At 53.5% G+C, this 19,079-nt stretch overlaps 1 protein-coding gene across 9 annotated transcripts in view; it reads right to left on the bottom strand.

Moving 5' to 3' along the window:
* Positions 1–418: 418 nt before the first annotated feature.
* The window catches only part of BCL2L11 (BCL2 like 11), a 44,201-nt gene continuing 25,540 nt past the window's right edge, over positions 419–19,079 (bottom strand). For 5 of the 9 annotated variants that reach the window (XM_036436053.2, XM_036436050.2, XM_036436044.2 and 2 more), the window contains 2 exons: positions 14,766–14,875; positions 419–4,550 (listed from right to left, as the gene is read on the bottom strand). In XM_036436053.2, coding sequence (XP_036291946.1) covers positions 4,452–4,550; positions 14,766–14,875 — 209 coding nt within the window. In that variant the 3' untranslated portion in view covers positions 419–4,451. Of the gene's footprint in view, positions 4,551–4,896; positions 5,186–11,996; positions 12,127–14,765; positions 14,876–19,079 lie in introns of all 9 variants that reach the window. The other 4 variants (XR_006741479.1, XR_006741478.1, XR_004987568.2 and 1 more) reach the window with 4 other exon arrangements.

Genomic DNA, 19,079 nt, shown 5'->3' on the forward strand with positions numbered 1-19,079 from the left:
GCCCTCTTTGGCAGTTCTCTGGGGCCTGGGCAGGTGCGCAGACAAGCCCTTTCTCCCAGATTTCAGCTTTTGGGTTTTTCTTCCAGCTTTGAGCAGGGGTGAGATGACAGGGTCTCTGCCACCATCACTCACCAACATGGTTTGGAGCCAGCTCCCGATACCCCCTCTACCAGGTGCTGAGTCATATCTGAACACGTGAGTCAACACTGCATTGTCTCGCCAGCCACCTCAAACCTCTACAGTGGCTTCCTTTCAAATATAATACGTAGGATCGTCTCTAAGCGAGAACTCACAAAACCCACAGGCAGGTGATACACTCTGTGGCTGGCAAAGGGTGGGTGTGGGCGTGTACACGTTCACATACAATTCCAGCTGTCCCACCACCGTCTTGTGAAACAAATCAAAGCGTTTACTAAAAACCAGTCGAAAAGTTTTATTTATATAAAATTCAGTAAGAACATAAAAAGATTGAGTTTCTTAAAAAAAAAAAATCTGCAACTATTTACAGCAGTATTGCACAATAAAGTGGCAATTACCCTGTCAAAATTCATCAGTGCAAACCAAAGTAAGCCAGGGAAATTGCAATACGAACGCTACATACGCTGGGTCCTAGAAACACATTAGTGATGAATCAGTATCCACACAGATCAGTGCTCTTGTACAGGAGTACCTGATGAGTTCCGACAGTGACGAGTGGTCACGGGACCTGGACATAGGACTCGGAGAGCTTCTCAAGTCTGGAACTGCCCACTACAAGTAGTCAAGTTACTTCGCTGGGAGCTTGAAGATGCTCTTGCACGTCGCACGGTTTGGAGTAGAAGCCACCCCAGCTGGTTTAGCCTCATGTGTGAACACATCCCCGCACACACGCACGTGCACAGTGAACACACGCAGGCACCAGGCTAAGTCAGCAGGGGTGACAGACCATCTACACCAAACCAGGAAGAAGCCTCTCTAAAGCTCCCACATCTTAACACCCATCCCAGGGGACCACCAACCTCTCCCGAAGCAGGACATCAACCTGAAGAAGCAGGCTGACCCAATGAGGGACCAAAGTTCGGGGCCAGGGGCCTGTACAATTAGCTCCTGAGGACAATTCGGGCCACACCTGGAAGGGTGGAGGTGGTGCAGCTCGCCAGTTGCCAACAGGGGGTGAGTGGCACGAGCAGGTCCTCCAATCGCTCTGGAAGCAGGAACCCTCCTACCTGTCCCCTGCCCTCTGAATACTGAGCTGTCAGGTATAAATTTTAAATCCATCCCAACTACCTGATAACACTTTTTATTTTTTCAAGACAAATCCTGGAGCTAATAGAATCTGCTTCCATGAGAAGCTAGCTGTTTTGGAACCAATAGAAAGTCACTGGGTGTTTCCCAGAGTTTTGAAGCCTGCCCGATTTATGGTCTCTCATTGGTGTCTAAACATGAGCTTTATCAAAGGACAGCCAACACCAAGAATGTAAACCCATTGACCAGATATGCCAGGAACCAAAGCTGCAGGCCACCCTAGGAAGACCATGTGTCTGGCAGTGAGCTGACCAGCCGCCACCTCAGAGTTAAAGAAAATAACAGGATGGGGGGAGGGGAGGCGTGTCAGAGGTCAACACTTTACAGAATTTAAGACATTAAATAAGCAGGAAATAAATATACATTATGTCTACAAGTTACAGCATTATGAACCAGTAGGACACATTACACAGAAAAAGAATCTACAATATTTACAATCCTTAATTCTGGAAAAGTTTAGTAAAAAACAGTGATTTTTTTTTTTTTTTCTTTTCTCATTTATGCTGTACAAAATTTTACAAGAAAGGTGAAGGAGACAATTGCACACAGACATCTGGCTCAGTTGGTAAGTAAAATAGGATCTAATCTAATAAATAGTCAAAATATGTACAATATTAAGAAGGGGAAACAGGAGACGGTTTGACTGAGTACATTTTTTTTGTTTTGTTTTTTAAATCAGAAGGAATTTTTACCTGGTTTCTCCACAACTGAAAACAAATTCTTCATAAACTCATTTCTAGGCTGGACGACACGTAAAACTGGAAGAATCACCGTGGAGTTCCTGGGGGGAATTTATTGCATTTCTGTGATCATCACAGGACACTTTCTACAAATCTCGCATGAGAAGAGGTGGTCAAGGCACAAAACCCGCATCTCATAAATTTTCAGAATGGGAGCTAGTTATTTTTCTTCTACAAGATAATAAAATATAAAAGTAAAAGGCATACCATCGTAGGTATGCTTTCTGCAGGAAGCATCTTGATACACAGACACGTACAGTACAGACACCCAGCCATCTCTCAGGTCCTGGGGCAACATCCTGTTCTTAATACTTCTACACGTCCCGGAATCACTTCCTCACGCGTGGCCACGGCCAGCTGCCAGGCCAGAGGTAAAGGAGCGCGCAGCGGGCCCTCAGCCCGGGCTGCGTCCGCGCTCCCAGAAGCAGGTAAAGTGCTCCAGTCAGAGGGACTGGACATGAGTACGGAGATCCTGGGGGCGGACGGGCCCAGAACCAAATACGTCTTTGGTGTGTGTGTCCCGCAGGCCCACGGCCGCAATGTCACCAGCACCTCCAGCGGTGTGGCCTTTGTGCCCCAGCAAGGGGGTTCCAGACCTACCGAGAACACACGCTCAGTCTCAACAGTTTTAAAAATATTCAAGACCCTAAGAAAGGCTTTGGGAAAAAAGAAATTTTTAAAAAAGGAAGACATCTGAGATCAAATATTTCTACATAAAGAAAGCGTATATGCAAAATATATATACACGCACGTATATACATATATGTATACATATATATTTACACAAAACGATGAAGAGACACATGAATGAATGAGTTTCTCCTTGCAATTTAATTATGTGAAAATGCTGGTCCTTGATGGGCCAAAAGAAAATGCAATAGCTGTTGGCACTGCTGACTCATTTGAAAAAATCATATATTTCTCTTAAAAAAACTATTTCATGATCTGAGGTTTGAAAAACTGTAGGAGTTGTGGGTTCACAGAATGATCTGCACCTTCCTTCCCTGCCCTCTAACTGGTCTCTCTCGGGTCTCCCCGCTGTTTAATGGCCTTTGAAATGACTGATCCCCCGTGGGTGCCTCGCTGCAGTCCTCACGGGTGGGGGTGGAGGGAGCAGGGCAGCAGGAGGCCTGGTAAAGCCGCCGTCCAGGAGAAAAGAACAGTCAGACAGCTGTGGGAGGGACCGCTGCAGGCCTGTGCCTCGCGTTTTAATGGCGCTGCAGAGGGGAAGGAAGCCTGCATTTCAGAGTGGGTACAGAAGAGTGGGAACCAGTGGTGGGCATCCAAGACCAGATCGGCTTGGAATTGGATGAAAAGCCAGGATGGCCAGGAAGCAGCCATCCAAAGCCCTGCCCACGGCCTGTGCCAATTCCCATGAGGACTCCAGCCTGGACTCTTGCGGCCCAATTCAGCCGCAGGTGGGCTTGCCAGCCAGCCAGGGCCTCATGCTGAGAGTGCCTCCTTGTGCTGAGGGAAAACCTGCAACCGGAAAAGCCAACAGTGCCAAGGGCCCTGATACTGTGTCTGCTGCCACCACACTCCCTCTTCAGGACACCTGTACTTCCACGCCAGCCCACCAAACCACGGGGAAACCAGTACCACGCACTTCCTGGTTAGTAAGCTCCCCCAAGACTGGCTGAGCTGCGGACACAGGCAGATCCCAAGTCACATTCTGGCCCAGTTACACTCGATCATCAAGATGCCCTGGACCAAATGTGTGCGTCAGCACCTAGGACAGACAGAGGAGCATCGCAGGGGAAGACGAGCACACACAGAGAAGCCACAGATGCAATTACATTTAAGGAGGTAAGTCAAAATATTTACACAGTGGAAGTGGCATATCAACACAGGCTGATCAAAGGCCCTTTACCCCTTTGATCAGTTCTATCTCATAAGAACTTTTTGGTAAAAACGATTAAAAGAAGGCGAGAGAGGCAATGGCAGGGAGGGAGGGGCCATATCATACACACCTCTCATGTTTAAAAGTCCTGTACAGTAGCCTGTAAAAATAAACTGAGGCAGCCTTAGAAATCAGCTGGCTCAGTTCCCACACGAGTTTCCATAATAGGTTCTTAAATTTTTAGTAAAAATTCATTTATGAAGTTGGTTAAAAATTCCCATTTCCTTTTTTAAAAACGTGTTCTTACACCATTCTTGCATAAAATCCTGCTCCAAAGAACCATGATCAGTTTTTAAAAAGAAAATACTCTCTCATTTACATTCATAACAAACTACACTAGAGCCTCTGCCACAGGGCGAGGAACCCATAAGGTCAAGTCCGCACGCAGCCCCAGGTGTCAGGCCACACCGGCCGCTCTGGGACCACCGCTGACCGCGGAGCAATGGCGACAGGAGGCCGGACGCTGGGCTTGTCCGCTCGATCAAGTGAAATGTCTGCACACATCTTGGCTCCGTGGGAACCCGTCGTCACTGCATCCTCCACACCAGACGGAGGATGTAACGCAGCAGTCGTAAGACCACCATGTAGGGGTGGCCTCCTGCTTCCTGGTAATCGTTCATGAAGTCCTGGAACAACAAGAGGAGAGCTGCTTACTTCCTCAGCCTCGCGGACCTGAACCAGCCCCGTCCCAGCAGCCCTCCCCCAGCCCGGAGGGAGGCCTCGCCACCTGCTGCGGGAGGCGCACCTCCACAAAGAGCAGGCACACCGAAGGGTCTTTCCCAAAGAAAAATAAAGCAAGCAGAGGCTGTTTGGGAAAGCAGAGCAAATCCTGGAGCCTTCGTGTTCCTGTCACAGGCGATGCCCTCGCTGGCCGCTGGGAGTGAGCACCGCCTGGTGCAGGAGAGCTGGTGCCCGCCAAGAGGGACGGGCCCAGGGAGGGAAGAATGAGCCTGGCAGGTATGAAGTGGCTACGGCCCACGTGTGTCTCAGACTCCCCAAAGGGTGACCTTCTGGGGGCTGTAAGGAGGGTCCAGTCTCAGACCCAGGCCATCCACACAGCAGCTGCCAGGCAGTCCCCTTCGCGACTGTTTCCACAGCCCCTGTGCACCGGGCCCGAGCAGGACGGCAATAAGGCAGACGAGGAAGCTGGCTGGCACGCCGGCCGGCAGGCCCCGCAGACTCCCGAACCACAGTCCGATTTTATCTGTCACACCCCAGGTGGCTTTGTTTTGATTTAACTTTCAAAATCACTTGGCTTCTTCTGTGTGAGAAGCATTTGGGGGAGGTTTTAGTTCCGACTAATATTAGTAGGTTGAAAGAGGCTTATTCAAAATAAAACCACGGCTTACTAAAATGAAGAAAGGGTGTGCAAGTGCCGGGCTCAGCAAGCACTTTGAGGGGAAATGTCATGGCAGCCAGGTGCCAATGTGGCCTCAGCAGGACAGAGAATGGGGTGAAAAATGACACCAACCAGGGGGCCAGTCACATGGGGACAGACTCAGCCAATGTCCTATTCCAGAGCCACAGTGTCCGAGGAGGAGACTCCCCCAGCCCTCCTCTCCCCCTCCCCCCCCAACCGAGGGCAGCAGGGGACGTGGCAAAGGACAAGTCACACCACGAGAGAGGAGGTCTGCCCGTGTCTGGAGCTCTGCTTTGATCTCAGATGGAAAGGACATGCAGGGGATCCAAAGATGTGCTGGGAGGGGTTGGTGCGGGGATTTGTGGCTAAAGGAACACAGCGCCTGCCCCCCCCCCCCTCCCACCCCGGCGCCCCACTGCTGACAGATGAGAAGTTGCTGCAACATCTCAGTAAGGAGCTAGACCGCCTGCCCCCTCAGACAGCACGCGTGACAACACGGCCCACGCTTTTAAGCCAGCGGACAATTGCTTTTGGATAATATTCAACAGAGGAAGCCATTACCACGGATTCCAAAGGCTGTGCCAGCCCAGAAAACACCCGACAGCTGGCACAGCCACCGAAGCCGCTGCCGGCTCCGGGGGTCTAGCCCCACCTCAAGGCAGCCGGATGGAGGGGCATCCTGCTTCTGCAGGCTCACTGCCTCCAACACCTGCCCCACAGAGCGAGCTCCCCGTGCTCTGGGCCCGATGACGCCCACAGGGCCGGAGGCACGAGCCACGCCGGGCGGACGTCCTGCCAGGGCCCGGCCATCAGCGCCACGCAGACCCCGCGGCCAGCCAGCCCGAGCCCGCAGACTGCAGGCCTCCGGGGCGGGGCAGAAACACGTTTCCATTGTTTAAGCCCCGTGTGGTCCTTTGGCCCGACAGCCTGAGCTGACTCCCGCAGCCTCTCATTCCTGGTCCGTCACAGCCTTTAGGCTCGAGTCGAGGAACGCGACTTTATTCTAAATCATAAAAATACTTCCGACACAAGTTGTGCATCACAGCTGCCTGTTGCTCGCACACGCTCACAGGCACCTGAGTGCAGGGCCATCCCCATAGGGGAATTCATCCCCCCGGTCTAGATCAGGAACTGTATCGGAAGAAACGGACTTTAAGGCCAGCCCACGTGTCTGCAGGGACTCCTTCACCATCAGTTCTGTGTCCTGCTCCAGGAACCCATTCCTGACAGTCTGCCCTCCTCCCTGCAGGGTGCGGGCTCCCGCAGCCCAGGCCTGCCCGAGAGGGAGGGGAGGCAGGGCCCTGGGCTCCACCTGGCACGCCCATGCCTGCACTCACCGGGCCTGGTGGGCAGTCCCGTGGCACCGGCACCAAGTGCAGCACAGCCACTCCAGCCCGTCTGAGGGCCCCTGTGGCGCTGCCCTCCGCGAGGACGGCCGCTGCCCCACCTCTGGGACCGGGGACAGCTTCGCACTTCAAGGACAGAAAAACACCTAACATTCCAGAGAAATACAGGCCGGTTTCACCGTGGGCAGCAGAGCGGAGCCAAGACACGGAGGCTCCTTCCGTCAAAAAAAAAAAAAAAAATGCAGCGGGAGCACCTGAGGGACAGAGAGCCAAACAGCTGAACAGAACCCTATGACCAGGGCCACACAGGGAAACGTGAGGGCGGAGACGGAAGGAGGGCCGGGCAGGAAGGCCCAGGGCCCACCCCACTCGGGTCCCGAGGAAGGATGGTGCTCAGGAAGGAAAGGAGGACACTCCAGAAGACCAGCCTGAGGAACGGCAGGAGGTCCAAGGGCCCTGCCCTGGGGAGGGCGCAAACAGTCCAGTCAAAATCGTGTTCTAAACAAGGCGTGCGCATCTGACTTCTCACAATATACCACAATAGAAAACAATGTGAAGCTCCAGGGTGTTCCCTCCAATGACAGTCCCTGAAAAACAAAACAGGAGGATGGAGGACTCATGGGCTCCCAGCCTCCCTGGGACAGTGACCTGAGACACTGGCTCCCCTGGGCAGCAGGAGGGCAGGGCCTCTGGGCCCCGCAGGGAGCAGCCAGCAGGGAGGAAGATGCCGGCCCACGTGCAGGGCAGGAGCTGGGGTGCTGCACAGCCCGGCGCCCCGGGTGCAGCAGCCTGGAGCACAGAGGACGACGACACGGCACCGGCCACCCCCGAGGACGGTTTACGACTTCCAGCCTAAGTAACACGTCCCAGTTACACTAGGGAATTTAATTACATCTTAATGCCGAAACCACCGCAGCCAAACAGGCTCTCATCCCAAACCGGAGAAGCAGGTGGTGGGATCTGGTGAGGAGGCTGGCACTGCCCACCTGCCCGGCAGGGAAGCCTTTCTCTCCTGCAGAGAGGAGCCAGCCCGGGAAAGCTGGAGGACACCCCAGGCCTCCAGCTCGGAGACAAGGAGGCTCATCCACTGCCACCACGGAACCAAACAAGGTGCCGCACGCCTGCCTCCGTCTTCAGAACCCGAGCCAGTGTGGTGGGGAGACCAGCCACATGTGAGAACCAAGGACGCAGCTGCACCGGAGCACACTGCAGGCTGCAGCCCACGGACCCATCGCAACGGCAGGGCCAGCGACCATGTGAGCACGGCTCCCCACGCTCAGCATCACTCCCACCGCGTGAGCACCGCACACCACGCCCGGCATCACTCCAAACAGTTTAACTCTCTCAACAGCTCCCTTCTTACAAGGTTTCAACCCCGAATGCCCAAGATGTCCTGAACTTTGGGTCTACCTTTCAGTGGTGACATCACAGGAGCCCGGATTCTGGGCTGAGACCAAACAGAACTCTGACAGAGAGGAAGCCCCGGGTTCAGGCAGGGGAGGATGCAGGGTCCCCAGGATGGCATTGGCATTCCCAGGGTCTGTCCTGGCATCTTTGGGACGGAGCCAAGGGCCACCGTACCACAGGTGAGAAGGTGGGGTGGGGACAGAGAGTAGCCAGCGGTACCCAGGGAGGACCACCATCCCTCTGCCCATTCATAACCAATCCATAGAAACAGTCTTTTAAAGGCAGCGGAGGAGACAGGCTGCAGGACAAAAACCCCTGTCCACCATGAAGCCAAGGACCAGTCACCCAGCATCTCAGCTTGGACTGTACGTGGCTCCGCCATCCACTGCTGCTGCAAAGCAATCCCAAGACCAGGTTCACTTTCTACTCATACCCAGGCAGCATGGGCGTCCGCACAGCTGTGGGCAGAGCACCAGGCCCCATGCCAGGTGCAGTGCTCCTGCTGGGAGCCCCGAGGGAGCTTGCCCGGGCAACTCCCGACTCCCTCCCGAGGCTCCGCTGACCTGCCTGGGCAGCGATGCGATGCCAAACGTCACACAAAACAGCATTTGCATGAAAGCCACGCTCCTACTTTTGATGCGTTATTTCAAAGACTCTGCCACAGTCAAGGCCTCTTGTAGGACCACAGATCACTCCTCCCGTTCACCTTAGTCAGGCCTGCCATGTCCTAAGGTTTTCCTCCAACGACACGCATGTCCACCTGCGGTACGAAGTCACCGACCCTGCCCCCAGCCAGGCCGGCGGGAATGAAGTGCTCCCGTCACCTGTGAGGGTCACAGGAGGGAGCCAACCCGAGGGCAGCAGTGCTCCGAAAGGCCCGGCCTCAGAAACTCGCCAATGAGCCGTGCCCACTAACCACGGCGCCCACCTCGGCGCCTCAGCCGGAGGGCTCACCTCGGGGACATCTTCATTTCCTCCTCCGGAGACGCAAACCCCCGGGAGACACTCTGAATCCCCCTCCGGCACCCGCACCTGCTCTGGTTACGTGCTCATGGCCACATCCCCCAAGGCAGCGAGGCAGCGTGCAGGTGCCCCACGGGGCAGACCGGGGAGCAGCCAGAAGTGTCCCCGGCGGGATGCGGCCGAGCCGGGTAGCACGCACCAGTGCTCCCCCTCATTTCACTGCGCTTGCCCAGACCGCACCGCCGCAGGCCGCGGCACGTGTCTGACAGACAGGTGAACCGCTACCAGCACGTCTCTGAACAACAGGGAGCCGAGAAACGTTTCCACTGTAGTTCAAAGAGGCAGAGGGCAGAATGCTGGGACAGGGGCGACAGCGTTTCCCGGCTCCATTCCTAAATGCCCCGGTTCAGCCTTCACGGCCTGCCTAAGGGACCGCCCGGCAGGAGCCCCAGGGTGGGACTCGAGGCCCCCACACTCGGCCGTGAGCTGTGTTTTCTACGAGATCACACTTGATCCTCAGCAGGTTGTGGAAAGTCTCACGCAAAACACGCAACCCACGGTCGCCAGCCATGAGGTGGGAGAGGTCGGTGAGCGCTAACCTCGGCCATCTGCTGGTCCCAGGGAGAGACAGAGCGGGAGCTGCAGGAGGGGCCTCGGTCTTCGCCCTCTGGTCGCCGTTCTTGCGGTGTGGAAACGGCATGCGGCGGGGGTGCAAGGCCCTTAAAACCAAACACACAACTGCACCCACCTCCAAGGAAAACACCTGCTAAACCTGGAAACTCACCAGCGGCAGATGCCAATGGATTTACCGGACGCACCCCTGCTTTGGCTGTGAAAGCGGTCACTGTGAATCCATGTGAGCAAAGGTGAGACAACTCACCATCCCAGCAGCGAGTTTACCTTTTTCTCTTATTAAACTCGTTGGCCCACAGAATCTCGTAGGTTTCAGGAATGTTGTACTGTAAGATCTGTACGTTGTACGATGTGTTTAATATCTGACATGTGTATTTTTCATTATTCTCAACTCAGGCAGTAACGAAAAGCGGTTCATTTTATTAAACCCCAGCATTCAATTAATGCAGGCCTCAGCGGAACGCTGCCTGAGGACACGCAGCCCCGGGTTACGCTCAGTGTGCACGCACACCGAGCAAGCTCCGTGCAGACCTCCCCCTTGCACGTGATCTGTAAAGAGTATCTTTTATAAAAACAGCGCCTGAGCCCCTTTTCTCCCTGCTTTGGTTCATGTGCGCTTCCGTCTGCAGGTTCCTTTGTTGCATGCCCGCACACGCCTGGGACACAGTAGGAAGTAGGCCTTGTGAACAAAAGGCACACTGTTCCTGTGACCAGACAATGGAAGGGCTTTCACCCACCTCCCAGCCCATCCAGAGCGTCTGCCACGGCTCTGTGTGCGGCTGTCCCCTGCAGTTCACTGCCAGGACATCCCACCACTGCTCATTGGCGGGGACCTGCACACGGACCGGCTCAGGCTGCACAGGCCCTGGCACGGGGGGCAGGGGGCACGCTGCGTACAGGATGGGCCTAATTACCCCGAGAGCACAGGATTCCAGGTCTAAAGGGTGCGGCACACGCTCAGCAGCCTCCGACTGTAAGCCTGGCCCGTTCACACGGGTAAGCACACGCCACCTGCACCCTCGGACGGCCATGCCCACACTTGCTGATGGCCCTCCAGCATCAGGAAGTGTGAGCATGGATCTGGATCGCCTCTTGATCCAGATCCAGGCTCACACTTAGGGAAGGCCGGGACCTGGATCGCCTCCTGCGGTTTCTCAGGGTGAGGGCACTAGCAGAGGCTATTCAGGAACCAGGGGCACCAGGGCCACCCGTGAGGAAGTGGGAGTCCGGGAACAGGCTGCTGAAGCACAGGCCACCACACTGACCCCTCACTCCCCGTCACAGAGCCCTCGCCTCTGAGAGGTCCTGTCCGGGGACGATGCCTGTCAGCCCCGTGCTCACCTGGCCCCCTGCAAGGTCCTGGAGCTCTGAGAGTCAGGACGCTGTGTGGGTGAAGGTCATTTAGCCGCAAATCCATCCACAGTCCCACAACGCTTTGGTCATGGGCCTCCACCACCCGACACTTTATGTTCAATGACGTGGTGAAAAGACACCAGACGGCTGCCAGTGGCCCCACCTGCGGCAATATGAGCATCAAAATAGGTACTGAGTGTAACACATCCTAACCCCCTGAATTAAACAGGGAGCACGGCTTCGGCTGGGTAGCTCAGTTGTTAGAAAGTCATCCTGCTATGTCAAGGTTGCGGGTTCGATCCCAGGCCAGGGCACATGCAAGAATCAACCAATGAATGCATAAGCGAGTGGAAAAACTTATCGATGTTTTTCTCTCTAATCAACAAAATTAAATGAAATTAAATAAAAATACACAGGGGCCCATGAACCTGTGATGAATGTAGCGAACGCCCGGGGAAAGGAGAGCTATCGCCCTGTGCACGCGTCCCTCCCATCACACACAGCGAAGTGCCGACTGCAGCTGAGCACTGAGGACACACGTCCCACGGCTGGGACAGTGGGCCACGTGTGGATAAGGCCCACCGGCTACACAACATTACCGCAGTCTTGTTAGCTTCTGATTTTGATGTCTACACTGAGGCTACAGAAGAAAATCCTCTTAGACTTAGGAAATACACACAGAAGTATTTGAGAGTAAAGGGACACAGTGTCTGCAATGTGTTCCCAAATACTTCAGAAAACATGTACACAGGTATCAGGAGAGAAGCGTTAGTGCCAAGTGTGGGGAGGGTACCAGCGGAGAGCAGAGGCAGCAGACAGAAGAGGGCTCTTCGTACCATTCTTGTAACTTCTGTGTTAAGTCTGAAATGATTACAGAACAAGTCACAGAACCAGCCTGATGTGGCCCGGGGAAGCTGCCCTTAGGGGGGGAGGAGGGTGTCTCTGGCCTGGGAGGTCATCTGAGGCACCACTCGGGGTCCAGGGGAGGGAACCGCAGCGGACATGCTCACCTGTGCCTCTCCCACTCCTGCTTCCGGGACTCAGCCTCCACAGCTCCGGGCCACATGCTGCCCGCTGCCCCCTGCCCTGACGCGGCCCGAACACACTACAACTACGTGACAACTTCCTCTATCGCTCTCACTGGGAAAACGGGAGAATCTCCTGTCAGGTTCGCACGCTCGTGGCAGTCAAAGACCAGCGCTGCAGAAAAGGCACTGAGGTGGTTTAAAGCAAATGCAGACGCCAAGTGTCTGAAACAGCGCACCCTCGCCAAGGGCAAAGGCTTCTGAGCGCAGCCAGCGTGAAGGTTCAAGGCATCACTTTCCCCAAAGGCCTCCCGTTTCCCCCAAACGTCTGGCCCCGATATTGAAGGACAAACCATCAGGGTGTGCAGACAATGGGGTGTTTAACACCATCAAGGCAGCATCTATGGCTCTGGAGTCACTGTGTCACCACCCTGAGCTGCAGAGTGGTGTTTGAAATGGCCACTTATAAAACCCGGAGGACACATTAGCCTCCTTTGTAGAAATATCAGGTTGTAACCTGCAGTCTGCATGTCCCTCCTCCTCCCCCCTGTGTCCCAGCTGGCATATACAGCAACAGAATGCAAACAGATTTACACTTATCTCACCAACACACTGAGAGCAGATAGTTACATATCTGCAATAATAGACACAACCATCTTACACATCAAACTGAAATAACTGTGAGAGGAGGGGGAGGACGGGGAGAATGGGGAGAAAGGACGGGAAAGACCGAAAGCAACGGACTTGGTAGATGCTGTCACTTCACCTTCAACCGAAAGACAAGGTGATGAAAACGACCTAATGGCCGGGGTCTCATTTGCCGTGACTAGAACTGGTCACCCCTTCGACAGCCTGTGTGACAGGATGGCTGTGCTCCAACCCCACGTCATCCTTCGTCCTTGTCCCATCACTGACCACCTCAGGACCCCGAAAGGAGGCATCACCCACCTCGCCTGGGCAGGCTCGGGGAGAGCTTGGTGGACACTGGTACTCCACGTACGGTTAGAGAAATGTACAGAACAGCCTTCCACACCTGGCCCTGTGGCCGGGGGCTCTGGCACCGTCACCGGGAGGGACTGTGCTGATGTATCGGTGTCCAGAGCTTCTGCACACTGAAGGCACCAGGGCCCTCGGGCCTCATCTCCCAAACAGATCTGGTCCCAAAGACACCTGCCACCCCATCTGGAGGCGGTGCCGGAGGCGGGCCGGCTGCTGGGGTTGGTTCACTGCCGGCCTCACCCACGCCGAGGGCCCCTGGCTCCCCAGTGACCTACCGGCTGGATTACGGGCACAATCCAGAACCAGGTTCCAGATCTAGCCAGCCCACCCTCTTGCAGGGACCCCCCCACCTCGGCATGGGGACCAACATCCTGCATCCACTGGGCCCTCGCCCTGAGGAGTGCTGCCCGGCCACACACTTCCCATTTAATGACAGAATCTCACTGTCACGCCCTTCCCACCAATCACCCTCACCACCCTCTCCCCCACAGGAAGGTCTGAAGGGGATCCAGTGTGAGCTTTCTGAAAGTCCCTGATCCCCTTATGGAGATCCTACACTGAATAAATGAAATCCCCCCATGTAACGGGGAACTGTCTCCATGTGCTGGGAAAAGCTTCAAAGTACGTGTATGGGCAGGAGCACAGGAAGGATGGAGACCTGTAACAGGTAACATCTATTTGCTTAGCAACCGTCCAGCATTCAGCACAAGACGGAACCACGGGAGTGTCCTAAGCTCGTCCTCCCTCCAGAAGAAATGAGACTTAAAAATATCTTTACATGGAACCACAGTGTTCAGAAAGAAAAGAGTCAGAGGGAAATGACACAGTAGGAACGACATTAACCATCATTCCTATGAAGTAAGATTTAGGTGTCTGCCTTTTAAATAACTCAACAGAAATTCCTTCTTCATACATGGTCGTTTGGAAAAAAATGTAAACCAGCCAGAATCCCATGAAATCACACACTGGCTAGCGAGCCCCTTACAGGATGTAGTCAAACATGCTCACAACGGCCCCCCTGAATCTGAGTTGCAGCTACACACTCTCAAGTCTTCATGGGGAAAAGGTACCGCCTACCAATGGTACCGCCTACCAATACGAGGCAAGCAGGAAATACACTGCGTCTGCTGAACAAGACATGGGGCTTAATTTAAAAAAATCAACCGCACACTCCAAAATGTAAGTGGCAATCAACCTGGGGTGTAACATTTTTGCGCCAGAAGTGTAATTTTTACAGGCCATTAATGAATGGCCTCCTAATTCTAATACTTTTCAATAAATGACACTCCACGGACAGCCAATGGGACCAAAAGGACATCATCACATGCTCCGACCCATGTCACCAGCAAACCCCAGGGCCTCATTTCCTTCGCGAGTGAGGGTGGCAAGTTAAATGTTTGACTTCAACCAAAACTGACTAAAGGGAGTGTAGACACACCGATATGGACTGAAACGATGGTAACGTTTATGTGGGACTATTTCAAAGCATATAAATAACCCCTTTTTAGCACGATGGCTTGAGGCTTGTGCTCACGAACCCCCTTGGCCACCCTGTACTGGGTTCGGCAGAGCCACCAGCACGTCAGTTCAGCCACAGCACAAAGGAGCATGGGAAGGAGGAACGGCAGGCGACACACAGGCCGTGTCTATCACTTGTAGAACAAGCACGGGATGATTACCGGTCACTTTATCGTACGCGGCCGGGAGGGAGCGTGGGAGAAGAGGGGTGAGTAAGGAATAAGAAACTCTCATTACCCTCCGTGGGTAGTAGGCGTTGAACTCGTCCCCGATCCGCCGCAGCTCCTGTGCGATCCACATCTCCGGTCGCATGTCTGCAGGGAGGGCCTGAGACTGCCGCATGGAGGCTGCACCAGAACAAGAACAAGAATTACATCGTTTCCGTGGTCAGGCAGACAGGTGTGCGGGCAGCATGCCCTTCGCACACGCATATTCCTATTTCCAGAAGCTCCCTGACTTCCAGACTACAGTTAACAGGCCAACATGGTCACCCACCACCTAGCTCTGCATAAGGAGTAAGGGATGTAGGATGATTGCCTTTCTCGAAGCTGGAGTTTCAGCGTTGCAAAATTCAAAAATTTCATATGCTTCCACTGCAAGCAGATAAACACACACACACACACACACACACACACACACACACACAAATCATTGGACACACTTGAGGACATAGAGATTGAGGTGGTCAGTTCAACAACTACGTCAACTTTCATACCAGGTAAAACTCCTCGGGAACACTTCCAACATCACGGGAGGAAGAGACGAAGTGGCTGTTCTCTGAGGAGCACGAGGGCCACCTGAGGAAGGACACCAGGCGGCCGCCTGCCGTGTGCCTATGCAGGCGGGTGTAGCGCTGGGTTGACTCACCAGAGCCACCCCAGGGCCTAGTCAAAGGGCAACCGTGTGTTCTGCCTATTAACGCAGCCAATGGGTGCAGTTCTGCACCCCCATGTGGGGGCAGAAAAAGTTTTGGGTATAAAAGCAAAGGCATCTTTGATGAAGAAAAAGGCGGGAAGCTTTCATTCCACTGTCACCAAGGCCCACACCTGCTTGTTAATGGAGCCATTAAAGCCATGTGACGGCCAAAATGAAAGAGAGCAAAAAGGCAAGTCTCCAGCACATCCACCATGCGTGGAAGATGCCTGCACACGCCCCCGGGAAAGGCCTGGCCCACACCCGGGAGCAGAGCAGACACAGGCCCTGGGAGCCACGAGCCTCATGGGTTGGAACGTATCACATGCAGCGTGTTTTCTTCTTGTGGAGCCGCACTCGCAATTAAACGCGCACATTCCATCTCAAACACCACAAAATGTTTAAAAACCATGGTGATCAGATCTCATGACAACATAAATATAGCTTCCTCTTGTATTTTTTGCAAAAAAAAAAAAAATTGTTTTGTATTTTGTATTTTACTTATTGTTATAAATAAAACTGGCATTGTGTCATAGCTTCTAAAAAGTACTTAAAAGTACAAAAGGGTTTGGTTTCAATTCCCCATCAAAGGCACATACCTGAGTTGCAGGTCTGATCCCCAGCCAAGGTCAGGGCAGCACATGCAGGAGGCAACCAATCAATATGTCTCTCTCACATCTATGTTCTCTCTCTCTCTCCCCACCTCCCTCCCTTCCACTCCCTTTCTCTCAAATAATAAATGAATGAATGAATGGAAAAAATATCCTTGGGTGAGAATTAACAAAAACAAACAAACAAATAAAAAGTGAACTCTGGCTCAGAGGGTTGGAGTGCCATCCTGCACACCAAAAGTTTCGGGTTCTATTGTCAGTCAGGGCACATCTTAAGGCAACCAATTGATATTTCTCTCTTTCCCTCCTGCTTCCTCTCTCTCTCAAATCAATACAAAACAAAACAAAACAAGTTTTAACCAAGTCTTCTCCAAACTGTCGCCCCATTCTAACTGTCCCCCAGCCCCATCCAAGTGAATCCCAGGGCGATCCTACAAACGCAGCACCCGAGAAGCGCAGGGCACCTGGGACGTGTGGAGAGGGTGAACAAGCAGGCGCTCACACAGAACCCCTCCGGGCGATCTGCACCCCGAGTTAGGCCAGAGGGCAGCGGCTTTGAAGGCAGGCATGGCGGAGGATGCAGGAGTGAGGATGGATGGGGAACTTTTGGGGTGAGCTAGGCTTGTCCCCAAACACCCATCTAACCACATAAAAATCACTCTGGCTGACCCCTTGTCACGCAAACATTTCCATGGTTACTATTGTAAAAGTCCATAGAACTTGAATTTTAAATGACTACACGGACTGGACACACAATTTCCGGGTAGAACGATGCCAAGTGGTGATGTAATAGTTGACTCACTTTTCCTGGGCTCAGTGCTCTTTAAGGATTGACCCCATTCCAGTACCAAACCAGGACTGTTCTTTTCACGCTATCAGCAATCGAGCATTCTTTCCTGACTTTCGAAACTCTTAGAAAGAGAAGCCACCCTTCAGGGAAGGAAGGCATCCTTTCTTCCACCCTTCAGGGAAGGAAGGCATCCTTTCTTGGAATGACTCCTTGTCCGCACCAGAGCCGGCAGAGTGTGTCATGGATCCTGCGATGGCCCTGCAGGAGATGCACCTGCGGGTGAGCGGGCCCGCCAGCCGGCCACCCCTGGGTCCCTTAGAGCCACATCACCCACCTCTCCTGGGCTCCAGAGCCCACTCATTGCTCACCACACACAGCTTTTTTAAAAAAGAGTAACCTGCTTTCAATCCAGGAGTCAGAAATAAAGAAAATGCCAACCATCCACAGAAAATCTGTGAAATCCAGGTTGTTTTTTACAAAGACAGGAGGCTGGCAAAACTGCTGCGAATTAACCAAGAGAGACTACTACCTTACCAGCCACTATGAATGCCCACGTGCCAGACCTCGTCCTAGCAGGTGTTCTGGGCACAGCAACCCCAGAGGCCGAGCCCTGCCCCACAAAGCTAACGTTCTTTGGATTAAATGCTAAATTTTAACTAAATGTTGTTTGCTTGATATAAAACAAAACCATTCCACCGGTTACTCTCCCCCAGCGGCAGCGGAAGCTTGCTGAACGTGTGTGGTTTGAAAGGTTCTGCCTGGAGAACAAAGATGGCGGTGTAGGTAAATGCCAGGACTCACCGCCTCCCACAACCACATCAAAATTACAACTAAAATACAGAACCATCATTCAGAACTGCCTGAAATCTGGCTGGAGTCCTACAACTAGAGAAGTAAATAAGAAAGCACATCGAGATTGATAGGAGGGGTGAAGGCACAGAGAAGGGGCTGGTCCGACAACCACATGTGCTGTCTTTTTTAGGAGAAATATCTAGGCTGAGCGAGGGGTCCCAGTCCCACACCAGACCCCCAGCCCAGGGTTCCAGAGCCAGGAAGAAAAGTCCCCGTAACTTCAGGCTGTAAAAAGCAGCAGGGATTGTGGCTGACTGCACATAGAAGCTGCTGGAGACCAGGCAGTTCCTCTTAAAGGGCTGGCACACTGACGGACTCAGATTTGCTTCCTCTGAGTGCCAACGCTGGGGCAGTGGCTTGGGGGGGGGGGGGGGGCCCAGGGACTAAGGGGAGGAAATGGATTGTCTGGCACCAGGCAAGAACTTGGATGTGGCTTTCTCCCGGACAGGAGTGCTTGCAGGGGTCACTATTCCTGTATTGGGACCTCCCCCACCACAGAGCAAAATGATAGGCACTATATCTGAGTTTCCATCAGACTGGCTCACAGTTTGCTCTGCTCTGGTGATTCCCTGAGACCCTGCCCCATCCAACCTGCAGCCCCACCCCAAGCTGTTTGTAGCAGCTTCCCCACAGGAATGGCCTGCCCTGGCTCAGGCTTCTGTCTGTCCTAACATCCCTGAAACAAACAGTAGCTGGATTCAGTGTGCCCCATACCTTTCAATAAGAGGCTCCAGGCCTGGCAATAGCAGCACTTTGAATTCAGCACTGCCTTGTTTTACAGCTTGGCCTCTCCTGGGCACTTCCAAGCCCAACACAAGTAGCAGCCCTCTACAGATTGTTCTGTAGCTCCTGAGAGGTAGCCCAGGCAGGGCACAGGCAGAGGCTGACTGCAGGGGGGACCACAGAGCCTGTGCACCCAGTGGACAGCTTCAGACTATGCCAGGTTACAACTCTACACATCCACAAAGGACACACTCAAGGGGCAGACTCAGTGAGCACCAAAGTCCCACGGAAACAAATCTTCCTCCGAAGGGGTTTCTCCTGCACAGCAGCTCTTCCACTGTAGTCACAGCTGGTCCTCACTGCCAATTGGCCTGGGGGTCAATTCCTCCCAGCGATGCTAATAGCAATCAAGGCTTAACTACAAGACTGTGCACAAAGCCTACACAAGGGTGTACCAACAGTGCCAGCTCAGGTGACTGTGGAGGCTGAGCCACTAGGCCCTACAGTGACATCTACTACACAAGGCCACTCTACCAATTCCAGGAGACATTGCAGCTCTACCTAATACATAGAAATAAACACAGGGATGCAGCCAAAATGTGGAAACAAACATGTCACAAGTTCAAGAACAGAAATCTCCAAAGAACTAAATGAAATGGAAGT

The sequence above is a fragment of the Pipistrellus kuhlii genome, unplaced genomic scaffold (genome assembly GCF_014108245.1).
Source record: "Pipistrellus kuhlii isolate mPipKuh1 unplaced genomic scaffold, mPipKuh1.p scaffold_m20_p_13, whole genome shotgun sequence".
Classification (NCBI taxonomy): domain Eukaryota; kingdom Metazoa; phylum Chordata; class Mammalia; order Chiroptera; family Vespertilionidae; genus Pipistrellus; species Pipistrellus kuhlii.